Source organism: Rhinichthys klamathensis, unplaced genomic scaffold, assembly GCF_029890125.1.
Source record: "Rhinichthys klamathensis goyatoka isolate OS25496 unplaced genomic scaffold, OSU_Roscu_1.1 h1tg000269l_1, whole genome shotgun sequence".
Lineage (NCBI taxonomy): Eukaryota > Metazoa > Chordata > Actinopteri > Cypriniformes > Leuciscidae > Rhinichthys > Rhinichthys klamathensis.
Genome location: NW_026606789.1, coordinates 1838617 through 1853288, shown reverse-complemented (window position 1 = coordinate 1853288; position 14672 = coordinate 1838617). Strand labels below are relative to the sequence as shown.

Sequence of the window (14672 nt, the reverse complement as noted above, 5' to 3'; positions counted from 1 at the left end):
GGAGGACAGGTGGGGCAAAATAACTAATAATCAGGAAACAAGATGGGAGTCGACACAATCGACAGGAGAGCACATGGCACAAGGAAAACACATGACAAGCCATGTGCTCACACCAAACATGACAAAAACACAAACACATGGCCAGTAAAACAAATTACAAGCAATTGTGCTCACACAAAATGAGACATGAAGAACAATGAGAACACTCATAAGCCACGTGTTCCCACAGAACATGACAACATGAAAGCACACAGCTAGTGTAAAACACAAGCTGTGCTACACAGCAAAAGACAAAACATGACATGAAAGCACGCGGCCGATGTAAACACGAACCGCGTGCTACACAAAAAACAACACACTGAACAGAGCTAACACGAAACCGCACGCGAACACGACAAGACAGAACGTTATGCACGAGTCGAGAACGACCATGAGCTCATCCTGTGCACTCACAACAGAAAACAAACACGCAGAGCATGCATGTCCAATTCCCGACACAAAACCGAAACCAAACTAGACAGATGTGCCGGGATCCAAACACCACGCCCGCAAGGCACCTGACATCGACGGAGGAAATATGGGAATTAGGTTAAACTGTGAAATGTATGATGAAAATTGCAAATACCAATAAATATTACAGCAGTTAGTATTTCGAGTACACTTGCTTTCGAGTACATATCCGCCTTGAGACTGAGCTCGAAATCTCGAATAGCTTCCGCGTCAGTGACTTTTTATTGTGCGAAATTGCTGTCAATGAAAAAGAAGATGCAGTCCTCCAATCATCACGCAGACGCCCGGACTCCAGGCCAGCCCACTTCCCTATTCACTCCAGAGACGCCCGGCGTCCGTGGGCGGGACATAATCGCAGCATTTATCCAATGACCGTCTAGTTTCGAAGCACTGAAAAAAACTGTTCAAAGCAGCCCCAATGAAGTCAATGGACGCTCTGCTTCAATGGGGAAATGCCATAGGGAAATGCACTGTGACGCGCTACGGGAAGGAGATCGAGTCAGCCGACCTGCTATATGTAGCTGATTCTGAACGAACTCGTCTTCGATATGACCGTGTTCTAACGCATTTTTAGTCAATAAAATGTTAACACAATAGTACACATTTGACCATTAATTTTTTGACATTATAGGGGAAGCTGAGCTTCCCTTGCAGTCTTAAAGAAATCGCCACTGATATATATACACTACCGTTCAAAAGTTTGGGGTCGGTACGATTTTAAATACTTTTAAAAGAATTCTCTTCTGCTAACCATGGCTGCACTTATTTGATTAAAAATACAACAAAAATCAGTTATAGTATTAAATATTATTCCAGTGTAAATCAGCTGTTTTCTGTGTGAATATATAGTAAAGTGTAATTTATTCCTGTGATCAAAGCTGAATTTTCAGCATCACCAGTGTCAGTGTCTTCAGTGTCAAATGATCCTTCACAAATCAGTATAATATGAGGATTTGATGCTCAAGAAACATTTATTATTATTATCAATGTTGAAACAGTTGTTGGTCTGTCAGTTGTACATTTTTTTTTTTTTTTTTTGGATTCTTTGATGAATAGGAAGTTCAAAAGACTTTTGTAACATTATAAATGTCTTTACTGTCACTTTCGATCAAATTAATTATTCCTTGATAAATAAAAGTATTGATTTCTTTCCTCCAAAAAATAAAAATAAAATTCTCACTGACCCCAAACTTTTGAACGGTAGTGTATATATATATATAATATATATATATATATATATATATATATATATATATATATATATGACACACACACACACACACACACACTACATAAATGAAAGAAAAAAATATTCAGGATTGTGTTATGTTAACTTAATATATATATATATATATATATATATATATATATATATATATATATATATATATATATATATATATACAGGGGTTAAAGTGAGCCGGAACGGTCCGGAACTGCGTTCCGGCACCTCAGATAAATTAATAAATAAATAGATTAATTAATCTCAACAAATCTCGCTGGTCCCGATATGGGCCGACCGACCGACCAACCTCCCTTCCTCCCCGCTGAACGCGAGCGATTACAAATGCATGAAATGCACTCACGGTGGTTGAGCGAGGTAAAGTTAGTTTTAGGTTTGGTATATTTCGCCTGACATTTGTTTTCCCTATAGCCACTGTTCTATATGGTCACACAGCACATGATGAGGGAACGTCTGCCAATTCCACCGACTGTGTTAAACGTAGCCTCTAATTTGTATTATTTAAAATTACTTTTCAAATTCCAAAGCTTGTAGAAGGTGGCAATATTGACCTGGTAGCCTTGAGTAAATTAACTTGTTTAAGAAAATGATTCATAAAACATAAATATCAGTTAAGCCTATGTTTACTTTCTTCACTGACACAGACGAAAATAAAAAGACTATCAGTCAAAGTTCAGCTTTAGGAGGGGAAGAAATAGGGCAGGATTAGGAGACTGAGAGAAAAAGAAAGATGTAGATGAGGAGAGAGCAGGTATTGACAAAATAATCTAATGCCCACTGACATGGTTTTAAACTAAAGCTATTATTATCCTTTTTTTTTTGGCCTTCAAAAGTCTTAAATTGCACATATGTAGGTCATAGAAATCAAAATTTTCTCGGGGGAGCATGCCCCCGAGAACCTCCCTAAATACATCACATTTTAATGCACATGTCTGTGGGTGGGGCTGGGGATGATAATGTGGGCTGGCGTGGCTACAGTGCCAGGGCTAAATTTTCGTCCCAATGTTAAGCAATTTGAACTTAGTATCGTCATCGTATCAGTGTAGATGGGCCAAAATAAAACCAATAAAATAAAAAGTAAATAAGTGATACTTGGTGCCACAGCGACACTCTTGACCCAAAAAGTATTGCTATACCACGATACTCAATATGTTGTCCCACGGTGAGTCATTTTTCCCTGTTGCACCTACACAAAATTTGAGGGTTCCCCCACCTGCCAAATCCCACTTTAACCACTGTATATATACACATATACAGTAGTCAACATTTGAAGTGGATCAAAACCTTTCATCAAAGTTATACATTAATTTTGAACAATACCCGTGCTTGTCTTAGGATAACTTTGATTAACTTTTTTGATTCACTTCAAATGTTGACTACTGTATATATATATATATATATATATATATATATATATATATATATATATATATATATATATATATATATATATATATATATACACGCTTATCAGCCTCTTGCAGACCCCAGTTTGAAAACTTTGCTGTAGAATGCCTTAATGTCTCTGTACGAGAGCGAATGAGGAGGATCCTGGGAAGTGTGTAAGCTGTCTGTCAAAGCTTTTACTTTCCCACTGTCTATAAATTCTCTTTAGCGTGTCTGTGGGTGGGATACCCATCATCACTCATAGAGGGGCAGGCTGTAGAAATCCACCTCGTAAAGCTGCTGATAACCCCGCTGTCTCTCTGCTCCCAGGCATGGTGTGGCAGGCTGTGATGTGGCGAGGTTTTAATGGAGGGCTTTCAGAAACTCTGTGTCACGACCACTGATTGAATCTGTGTGTCTAACCAAAATAAGTCCTGGTCCTTTCTCTAGCTGCTTTTAATGAGCCGGGTGTCTTGAGACGATTTATAGCTTAGAGTAAATCGAATTTGTGTTGTAGCTTCACCAAATCGATCACTTAAATTTGTATGCTGACAGTGAGTGGGCAACTTGTCACAAAGTTATAATTTGTGCCCAAATACACAGATTGATGAGGATAAAACCTCTCACTTATAAGTGAGATATAAGTGAGAATAACAGCTTACACACTGCATGATTAAAGGCCGAGCTTTTCTCTTCATGGCGCCTTGTGGATGTTCTTAGAGTATTTAATCTAACCACTCACACTAAATGAAACAAGACCGTCCTAAAATGATTGGGAATTAGAGCTGTATAGTGTGAAATTGCACTTTTGTGAGTGTATGTGTGTTGAATGAAAGAGATCCTTTTGCATTTCCATCCATGTCAGATAGTGAGTACCCCCTGTGGACTGTGAATGCAAATGAAGATGGAAGTCCATCCATCCATGTCGATTGATCAATTGTATTGGTACAGTTCTAGTCTGATATTTTGTGTGAGCAGTAGTGTTATTCTTATTATTGATGTACCCTTATTATGTTACCTGCTTATTCTCAAAGCCTGTTTGAGTTTAAGAGGATTTAACAGGATTGTTTGGTCATGATTACACAATGGAATAGATTTTTTTTGCCAAATCGGTACCACTTGAACGTAGTTGAATGGAGAATAGCCAAGCCACATGACTTCATGGCTCCGCTTAACTCAGAAAATGAGCTGATTTACATAAAGAGGAAAGTCTGAAAAGTGTTAAATGCAAAAGAAATCTAATGTAGAGGGCACTTAATGTAGAATAGTCTCAGAAGCTCTCACAAATGCAAATGGGGTCCATGACCTTTAGCTCTGGAGTTAAGTAGTGTCAAGGCTACTGCAGGCAGAAGAGGGTCTGAAATGCATAGATAGCACAAGTAGCATTTGAGAGTTAGCAGTGTCACAGGAAGGGTAATTGATCTATGGTCTGTATAAATTACAGAGAGTTGTCTTCTCTAGTGACAGCTAGCACGAGAGATAATGATGTTGCTTTCAGTTCTTTCTGAAGTGAAACTTTAAGACCCCAAATCATTGCAACAGAAAGTTTGGGACATATCAAAGGGATTTAAAAAAGAAAGAAAGTCAATTGCTACATAATCGAGAAAAAAAGAAAAATGTTTTGCAAACATTTAAATTCTTCAGCCCCCTTATCCACCTTTATCCATGCACTTGTGTCCTCAATGTTTGGACCTCAGTGTTTGGGGGCCTGTTCAGGGGAAACTACAGTTGTACTGCTCAGCGGTGATACACGCCACCCAAACCCCCCCCCCCCAAACACCCAAACCCCCCTGAAAGTTCAATAAGCTCTTTGTTTTCTGTATTAATGCTGCAGTTCAACTGCCCTCTCTACTGTGACTCCCAAGCAACTTTTAGACTCTTTCACTTTTATTGTGACCTGCCAAACCCACTGGGCCTAGAATATTTGTCACTGACTTAATTTGATAGATGTGTGTTGTTATGCAAGGATGTATAGAAATGTATAGAATTTTTTAGAGGTTTCGAATAATAGGTTTTTATTGTTTATTACACGGGTTTTCACACTTTTGTTTATTGAGTAAGTAATTATGAATAATCTCATGATTTCTGATATTTTAGCCTATTTTATTTCTTATTTTATTTTTCTCTGAAGATTTCCACTGACCCCTAGTGCACCCTCTTGCAGCCTCTAGTTTAAAAACCTCTGGTCCAAAAAATAAGTATACAGATACAAAAAGGTGCCTCCACCAATTACGCACACTGTGTCTACAATCGGATGAAAGCCGCATGAGAAACAGAAATGTGAAACAAACACCCCACCTTCCTGTCTGATGGGAAGCCCCTCGCTGCGAATGTATTGAATGCCCTTGTACTGTACTTGTATAGATGCCATGTCACAGAACTTATAATAGTCAACATGCTCATAAATAACAAGTCAATGTTTTCTTCTCCATTATTTCTTATCAGCTCCATCTCCAGTTTACCACTGTCTGGAAGCCTAGTGAGTCATAAACAATATTTTTGGGAAGCAAAACAAAACATCCTGGTCTATCTTTTCCATATAATAGAGGTGAGCAAGGACTGTCAAACTCCAAAATGACGCAAGAAGTGCCATAACTTATCAGAAAAGTGGCCATACGACTTGTGCTTAATAATTCAAGTTTGCGGAATGGTCATTCTCTCCATTTTCTTGCTGAAATATTTTTTCCCTTTAGGTGTAAAAAAAAACTAAAATAAAGGGCTATTTCCTGTGCAGGGATTATAAATGATCTACAGATCCCAGTCATCTGAGATGGCAGGTCTAATGGAGTGCAGGAGATAAGGATTTTTAGCCAGTTTGTTTAACTGAGACCTGCGATGTAATGCTGATGTGAATACAACTGTCACAGGTGTAGGTTTAAGTGAAGATTTAGTGACTCAGAACTTATTGTTAAAGACTTTGCCTATGGCTGGTTTAATAATGCCTTGTTGTGGAGTGGCTGTCTGCTGTATTTTGCGTAGGTAAATTCAGTCTCACACACACACACTCATGCTTTATAGATGAGACCTGGGTTACTGTCTGTATTAGTTACCCGCAGTCTGCATCAGAGTGGAGGTTGATATGGTGACAGCATGAGCGCATGGAACAAGGATGTGTGCTTGTGTGACGGCCAGGTGCTTTATTCATAATGGAGCGATCTACAGTAGCTGGAAATGTGATTTTTATAGCCAGTCTTTTGTCTGGGAAAAATATCTGCATCATCATAAATAAAACTGCATCATCTTGCATCATTTACTGCCTCTGGCTTTTTTCCTTCACATTTTAACGGTCCTAAAAATAGATTTCGATTTTCTTGATGCTACATTTCTTTATTTATTTTTATATTTTGGAGTGTTAGGGTTAGGTTAGGGTCACCCTTGTGTTAGTACTTTTTCATTTTGTTTATTAACATTATTTTCTTGATGTTCTAAACGTAATCCTAGAGTTTGTTAAACGTGTGCGGTCACAGACAGTAGGTAATCTGTTTTCGTTTGTATGCAGGTCAGGAACGTGACGGCTCAGCTTCATCAGATATCACCTCTCTATCTTGAGCTTTTATGTCTGCACCTCATTCTGTCCCACTTTCTTCCACCCCACGATTCTTCAGTCACTTTATTGTTGTCTGCTTTGCCACTAACCAATGCTAACCAGTGTTTTTCTTGTCTCTCTCCCTTAATTTTGCCTCCTGAAGATCATAGAATGATCATTGCAGGTAAGCACCGCTTTTACTAACTACTTGTATGCTTAATCTCCGGCTTGCTTAGATGTTTTACTCTTAAATCCCCTTTTAACTGCTTTGCAGAGCCTGAAACTTATCTACGGCTCAATCGGCGGGATTGCTTTATAAACTTCCTTTCTTGGTGGGGCAAACAGCCAAGGTGTTTTTACTTGTGTTTGCATTCCACAATGCTTTGGAATCATTCCTCCCACCCAGCATTGTTGTCACCCGTATTAAGCGAAAAGCGTTATCCGCCACTGTCCTATCAGCGGGAAAGGGCCAGGATAGAGAGCCTCTTTGAGTTGGTGTCTTGTGAGGAATCTGAAAGCCTGTGAAGAATGAGCAGGGCCTCTTTTTTTCAAAAAGTGGCTGATAGCTGTGCCAGGCTCTAATTGAAAATGGCGGTAATGAGTGTGTGAAAGATCAATGTGGTCTCCGCGCACACAATCTGCAGCCAAACCCCTGGAGTGTGGTTAAAAGATGGAGGGCCCTTCCCCGTTCACCCTGTGCACTAATAGTCTCCATTTTAGCAAACGGGAACAGGGGAATTTTTCTCTCCCAGGAGACTCAATGAGAAGAATCAATGAGTGTGTACCATGTCCGAAAGTCAGCACGATGAGAGGAAATAGAGACGGATAAAGAGAGTGATGGTTGAAAGGGAATGGACTCCTGTGCTAGGAGAGAGAAGTTATTCAATGAAAGACAATAGCCCCTCCATAGGGTCTCTCACTTTTTCTTTTTAGATTTTTGTGCTGCTTTAAACAGGCTAAGTCTGAAACAGAGCGACGTAGGATAGATGTAGGTGAGCTCTTGGAAATCAGTGCTATTTCCATTTAAGACAATGGAGAACAATTAACTGAGAAGAGTTTTACAATTGTCATTTTCAAGCTTAAATCTGAAATTTTACAATTACATTTATATTTATCAGATGTAAATCGAATGATAGAAATGATTGGATGAATGTAAAAAAATATATTTAAGTACAGGGTCATTATTCATCAACAATAAATCATAAGCAATCTGTTGGCATAAATGCACAGTATTCATTGATTGTGAACTGCTTTGAAACTGCAAGTCTGTAGAATGCACAACAATGTCACGTTCAGCGCTTACGCTTATTTAATTAAATCATAGACTTAAAGTTTAAATGCATAAAGTTTAATAATCACTTTAGGCTGTATCGCAATTCCTGTTTTTTAAATTCCCAAATTTAAGACCTTATAAGATATTTAAGACTTTTTATGACCTTACATTTCATAATGTAAGGACTCTCTAAGAAACTTTCTGAGGACATGCACTTTTTATTATTAAATACATTTTACAGTTCGCACAGATCTCTTTTTAGTCGCAAATGTAAGTGAAACGCTCACTGTCAAGCCCTGCGATATCAGATAATAGTATTTTTTTAACCGCTTTGTATTGTTACAATGTTGGTAGTCGGTAATATGTAAATGAACAACGTTTACTCGTCCGTGTTACCTGTACGAAGAAACTCACGTTTATTTGTTATCGAAAACCCTGGAGCTGTCAAAAGTCCACCGGATTACCTTTTGACAGGTACCAGGGCTTTCTTGAAAACTACAGATTAGGGACAGTCGGTATCGATAGAGGTTATTAACAGAAAAGTTATTGTAACGATTATTACTGAAAATTGTATCGTACTATGTCTACTCTTTAAATAGCAATATGGTAAAAATAGAATGCTATTTCAACAGCTTTCTTTCATGAACACGATGGTGTTTTGCTTCGGGAGGTTGGGCAGAACTGATCGGACAGCAGTTTCTTTCAGTTTTCCCCCTCCGTTTTGGCCTAAAACACTTCGTTCATGATCATCCAACTACAAACACAGAGGTTTTTCAGATATTGTGTTGCGGTGTTTCCTCCGTATTTACGATTATTTATCCACAGCCTACAACGCGCTGGATCCTTCACTGCAAACCGAAAGTAACTCTCTGCCACTAAATTTTTGCGTTGCACTGATTTCAATTTTGTTCACTTTTCTATTGTATAGGCAGCCAAGTTTTATTGAAAGCCCATTTTGCCAGCGATGTAGGGGAGTAGTGCATATGGAAGAGTTTTTTCTTTAGGTATTTTTGTGAAAGTTGAGGAATCAGCTGTTAGAATAAAAGTGTTAAGATCCTTCCACCAATAACTCTTTCCCCGCTAGCGTAAAAAAAGAAAGAAAAAAAAGTTGCCATCATTTTTGACAATTTTTACAAAAATTTCATGCAAAATTTGTCATAAATGTTGGAAAATTCTGTCAATAGAGCTTATTCACAGCAGCGCCATCTTTTATTTTTAACAGGAATGAAAGCGAGACTGTGAGGGATAGACATACACCTCTTCAGCGGGTTGTACTGTTTTTGGATTGTTCTACTACATGATCTGTGGAAAATTATAAGTGATCAAGGAGCTTTATATAGCTTCTTACAGCGGATGCCATTGAAAACATTAACTCTACCCCTCACAGCATCGCTTTCATACCTGTCATGGCGCTGCTCTGAATAAGGTCTATGGCGGATAAAAGAGAGTTAAGCTACACTGAATGTGGAGGTTTAGGAAAGTGATTTTTTTTTGTCTCTCTCTCACCGATATAGAGACTCTTGTGCACCCCCTGAGCTGACTGTTTGAACTCTCTGAGTTACCTTTACTTTGTGAACCGCTGAATTTGTGTAAATACTCTGCTCTCACCGTTTTCTAATTAACTCTGCTGTGTCCAGTTTATAAGTCACAGAGACTTAGATTTCATTTTGTTTTGTAAGTTGGTTTAGGGTGACTGATTCAGAGGAGTCTGTGCGTGTACGTGTGGTGCCCCGTATGGTGGCAGCTGTTGCCTGGAGAGCTCATTAACTCCAGAGATGAGACTTCTCTCTTCCTTCCATTACAGATATGCAAACACATAAACAACCACCTGCAGGGAGCAGCCCTGATGATGGCGCCCGGCACCTAGACACACACACACACACACACACACACACACACACACACACACACACACACACACACACACACACACACACACACACACACACACACACACACACACACACACACACACACACACACACACACACACACACATCTCAGCCACAGGCAGAGCAGTGAATCACTGTTAGTTCTACAACACAACAGCCTGAATTCTCATCATTATCTGCTAGTAGCTCTTTTGTTTACTGGCTGTGATTGCTGCTCCAGACATCCCATAATCCTCTTGGAGATAAATGGACACGGTTATTAACTTTTTACTTTGAGCACTGCAAAGTTTTCATTGTGTTCAGCAGCGGGCAGGCAGTCATTTAGCCGTCACTGACAGCACATGATGTCCCTATGTAGTATGAAGTGTAGAGGATGATGTTTTGTGTTGTTATACATCTTTCTGGAATGTTTGATTCAGGGTTTTTTTTGTATTTTGTATGTAGTATTTTTTTTTTTTTTAAATGTGTTGTCTTTTTCTCAAGTAGCCATAAACAACCTGTAGCTTCCCTCATTTTTGCCATTATCTGTTCACTAGCCTGATTCGTGTCATTAGTAAGCTTTAGTGTCATTTATTTTAATTTGCTTTTTTAATAAAATATCGTGTGTTGCAATGCTTTACTTTGTACCCAACAACAACCATCACGCAAGTAAAAAATCCCTTCATGTGGCCTTTTCTGTATTTTACAGCTAATAGTACAAAACATCACAGTGTTAGCAGGTCACTGAAGGTGCATGTAACTCCAGCGGCTCTTGAGGTTCAACGAGGCTGTTTGTTCCAGCTCTCTCTGAGGTGTGAAGAACCCTGCCCCTTTTCTTTTGTCACCATGGCAGGGCCACATATAAACACCATCCAATAAAAACTGCACTGAAGCACAGTGTGGGCCTTCAGTGACTATTGTCCCATTAGCTAGATCCACCTCCTCTGTTTATTTCCTTTTTTCCCCTCTGGTTGATGCTTGACGGCTTTGCTTTTCTGTTAGATTATCAGACGCCCCTCCACTTTTGATGTGCTTTTTCTTGTTCTTTTAGCTATCAGTCTAAATTTTTATCACACACTTCCTGAACCTCACCCAGCCTTTTATTGCAGCCAAATGAAAAATGCTTTTCCCCCGAAGCCACAAATTTGCTGACCCACAAAACCCTTTGTAGTAAACCTCCATGTTTTTCCTTCCCTCCTTCATCGCTGAGCTTCCATTCAGTCATTTCTATGAAGGTCCATTAAAAATGCATGCGAAGGAAAATTGCGTGTTTTGTCGCCATGGCCTGCGTTAGATTGAATGGGTTCCTCAGGTAGTAGAGGCAGTCATACAGAACAATGTGCTCTTTATCTCACAGCAAGAACTGCAATAATACGTTTAATGTTATCTCGGCACCTGGGAGATTGCAATTATGCGGTGGTGAGGAGTGAGTCCCGTCCAGCAGCGCTGGGGGCTTTGGCGCAGCCGGCAGCTAAATGTTTAGATTCATTAGCGGCTCACTGCTGTCTGTCACAATGACGGATGCTGTTTTCACTTGGCGCCAAATCTCACTAAACAAACGGGAATGTGCAAGAGATCCTGCTGAATGCAGATTTATGTAATCATCGTGTTGTTGTGTGTTTTAATTAGGGCTGCATGATTTGGGGAAAATATCATATTGCGATTATTGAGATCAATATTGCGATTGCGATATAATAAACAAATGGTTTCATGAGTCAACTTGCTTGGTTCTAAAGCAAAATGCACACACAGATTAGTGATAATTCTGAAATGTGTATTTCTCAACTCAAACTAGCAACAACAACTAAATGATTGATAATATCTATAATGATCAATTAGCCATTGATGTCTGGATAAAAATGACATTTTTACATTTAAAACATTAATTATAGCCATCCAACATTACAGTGATTCAGTCATTACAATTGAAAGCTATCCATTTTTTAAAAACATTTATTAGGCTTCAAAAAATATAACAGCTTTTAATTTAAGTAAACCTCAAACAATCCTCACATAAACCCATAATAAATGTCATATTTACCTGTGCCCTTCCTGTCTAACAGTAACAGGTAGGACATATACAGAAATTGAATAAAGTTATCAAACAGTCTGCGCTGCATAAATTATAAATTATATATAGACTAATCCTTATTAAAGCTACAAAAGTTCTTTAGTCAAGAGCACTGAGTAATTTTCTCTGTTCCCTTTGTTCTTTGATTAACTCTACTGACAGAAAGCTTTATTGGCTGCTGGCCCTTTAAGAGCAGCCGCTGTTGACAGAACTCTTACATCCATCATAAGTCTGCTCTTATGTTATGAAGATACTCGGCAAAACGACATTTTGCCATAATTGTGTGTGTTATTGTAACTTGTTTGTTTAAGCAGAAAAGAGAACTGTTTTCTGGCGTGCGATCTGTGCATGCGCATGATACTGGCGTGCGTCTTTCTGTGAGTCACTGTCAGGACATTCACAGGCAGCGCGCTCTCTTTTGACTTGTCACGCATGAATGGTTTAAAAGCATTCGCATGAATTAGAGCGGGATCATAACACTGGCCAAAGGATGACAAAAAAATAAGAGATGCTGCATTAATTGCGTTAACAGCCCTAATTTGTTTATTTCATATAAAATCGTAGAATTTTGCGTCATATAATCGCATAGGCTTGACATTGCGATTGCGATATGATTAATCGTGCAGCACTAGTTTTAATTCATTCGTTTCTTATTTTAAATGGTTTTGACGTAGTATTAGGTTTGTTTGAGATTTAAGGTTGAGGTTTCTTATTTAGAACCACTGTAGAGTATCCGCCACCCGTGACTGTCCTCTTCATCCTGTATGTCATTGGTTTGATTTTCCTTTTCCTCCCAACAACCCTGTCCACCTGTCAATGGAAATATCTCAAAGTAATATATAGTTTATCTAAATAAAATAAATCTATCTAGTCATTTTCATGTTGGCATGTATGGTGTTCTTTCTTCCTGGAACACAGATGATTGGCAGAAAGATGTTTAGCGATCAAATGATGATCAGGGGCAGTTCATCCGAAACAATCTTAAAACAGGGCTTTAAGTGTAAAATACCGAACTTGTCCTTTAAACGGATTAAATTAACCATGATGAATTTTGTGACTCCAGAAGTTTCAAGAACCGTATATTCTTCAGTATAAAACACTGGTCAGCCTTAATGAATGCAGGTTAAAAATGTTGTATCATGTGTATATCAACGTGTATCAAAATCTAAAAATAAAATTAGTTTGGTGCTATTTTTGTTTTATTTTATGTTTTTTTAGTCAGTTTTTCCCAATTATGTTGATTTTATGATTTTTTTTTTTTCTACATTTATCTGTCATTTTGGTTTTTGTTTGAGATAATGATACTTTTATGGTTTTGGAATGACATGAGAGTAAATAATGACAGAATCAAATAATTTTCTTTCTATAGCTGAGCCATAGCTGTCTTGAGATCAGCAGCTATGTATTTGTTTTAGTAGGTCTAAAGAATAATACTAAATCTAGATTGTATATGGTGCTAAAAAAAAAAAAGGAAACCTTTGGCACAGTTTGGGATGCATGTCGATCTAAATAAGGCTGTACTTTGAGTTGACATGCCAGGACTTTCCATTCACACAGGTGATGGGTGGTGATCATAGCCTGTCAAAGTGAAACACCTGGAAAGAGGATGTGTGTAACATTATGTGTAGATCGACATAAAAGAATGCAACAGGATATGCCTTCAGAGATCACAGAAATATTCAGCTTAGCTTTTTATGTCTCTATTTTATGATGATTTCTATTGCAGTTTTTGCGTTATAATCATTACCATCTGCAGAGTCACAAACAGAATGGTATAGTTCATGTTTAATGGTATAGTTCACCCAAAAAAGAGAATTGTTATCATTTACTTATTCCAAATATCTATATATGTCCTCCAGGTCTTGAACGAATTGTTGACTGGTTTTGCAAACTGAATCAATTGATTCATTACAATATTCCAAAGAACGATTAGCATTTTTGACATGAACTCTCATGAATGCAACAGTTAAGCTCAAGATTTATAGTAAACAATGATTTCAATTTTGGTCAGTTTTTCACAAAAAGCTATTGTATGACTTCTGAATTTTAGTAATAGGACATTAACAACAGTTACGATACTTTTTCCGCTGGATTTCGTCCTCCGCATATAAGTTTAATAAAGCCTGAACCTTGTCGTCGGTCCATCGATCGCATCCCAAGTCCCACCCCCGAAAGTTCCTGAACTTTGAAAAAGTACTACCTCACAAGCAGGGACTTTCTGAGGGAGAATTTTTTACCCGGAAGCCGGAACTTCATTTGGACCCTGGTCCCTGCGGTCGAAAACACACCGAGTACCACCCCAAAATCCTAGTTCCTGCGGTGGAAACTCGGCTATGGTTTTAACATTTTGCTATGTTTAAATCCATTTTCCCTGCCATGTTCTTCTCAAAATCAGCACATAAATGCATTACAGAAAAGGCAGCATATTCCCTCTTGGCTTTCTAAAAAGCTTCCTCTCATTCTCCATGTTTTCTTCAGCACCATTCACCCGAAGGCATGCCTTGTTCGGTAAAGCTAAGTTAAATATAATTTTAAACTCAGCCACCTTACTTCTTTTCTTTCTTTTTCTCATTCATTCCCTTGTTTTTTAACACCTTTCACCATGTTTCACCATGTCTGACTGATTCTCAAATCTACGTTTTGTAGCAGTGTTTGTCGTGGCTTGTTTAATTGGCTGAGGGCCATATAGCTCATCGGTGAGGATCGGCATGCACTCGCCAGCAGGGGCAGCAGAGGAACGTTTACCATATTGCTATCTGTCAGTGTTTAGCCAAGTCTGTCTACGTTCTTAG

The 14672-nt window shown here is 38.5% G+C and overlaps 1 protein-coding gene across 11 annotated transcripts in view; it reads left to right on the top strand.

The window, feature by feature from the left end:
* Window positions 1-14672, top strand: part of agrn (agrin) — a 244172-nt gene that overhangs the window by 64452 nt on the left and 165048 nt on the right. For 9 of the 11 annotated variants that reach the window (XM_056268101.1, XM_056268113.1, XM_056268102.1 and 6 more), the window contains exon 3: window positions 6829-6849. The exons of the other annotated variants lie outside the window; for them this stretch is intronic. In XM_056268101.1, the coding sequence (XP_056124076.1) occupies window positions 6829-6849 (21 nt within the window). The remainder of the gene's footprint in view (window positions 1-6828; window positions 6850-14672) is intronic. 11 annotated transcript variants of the gene reach the window in all.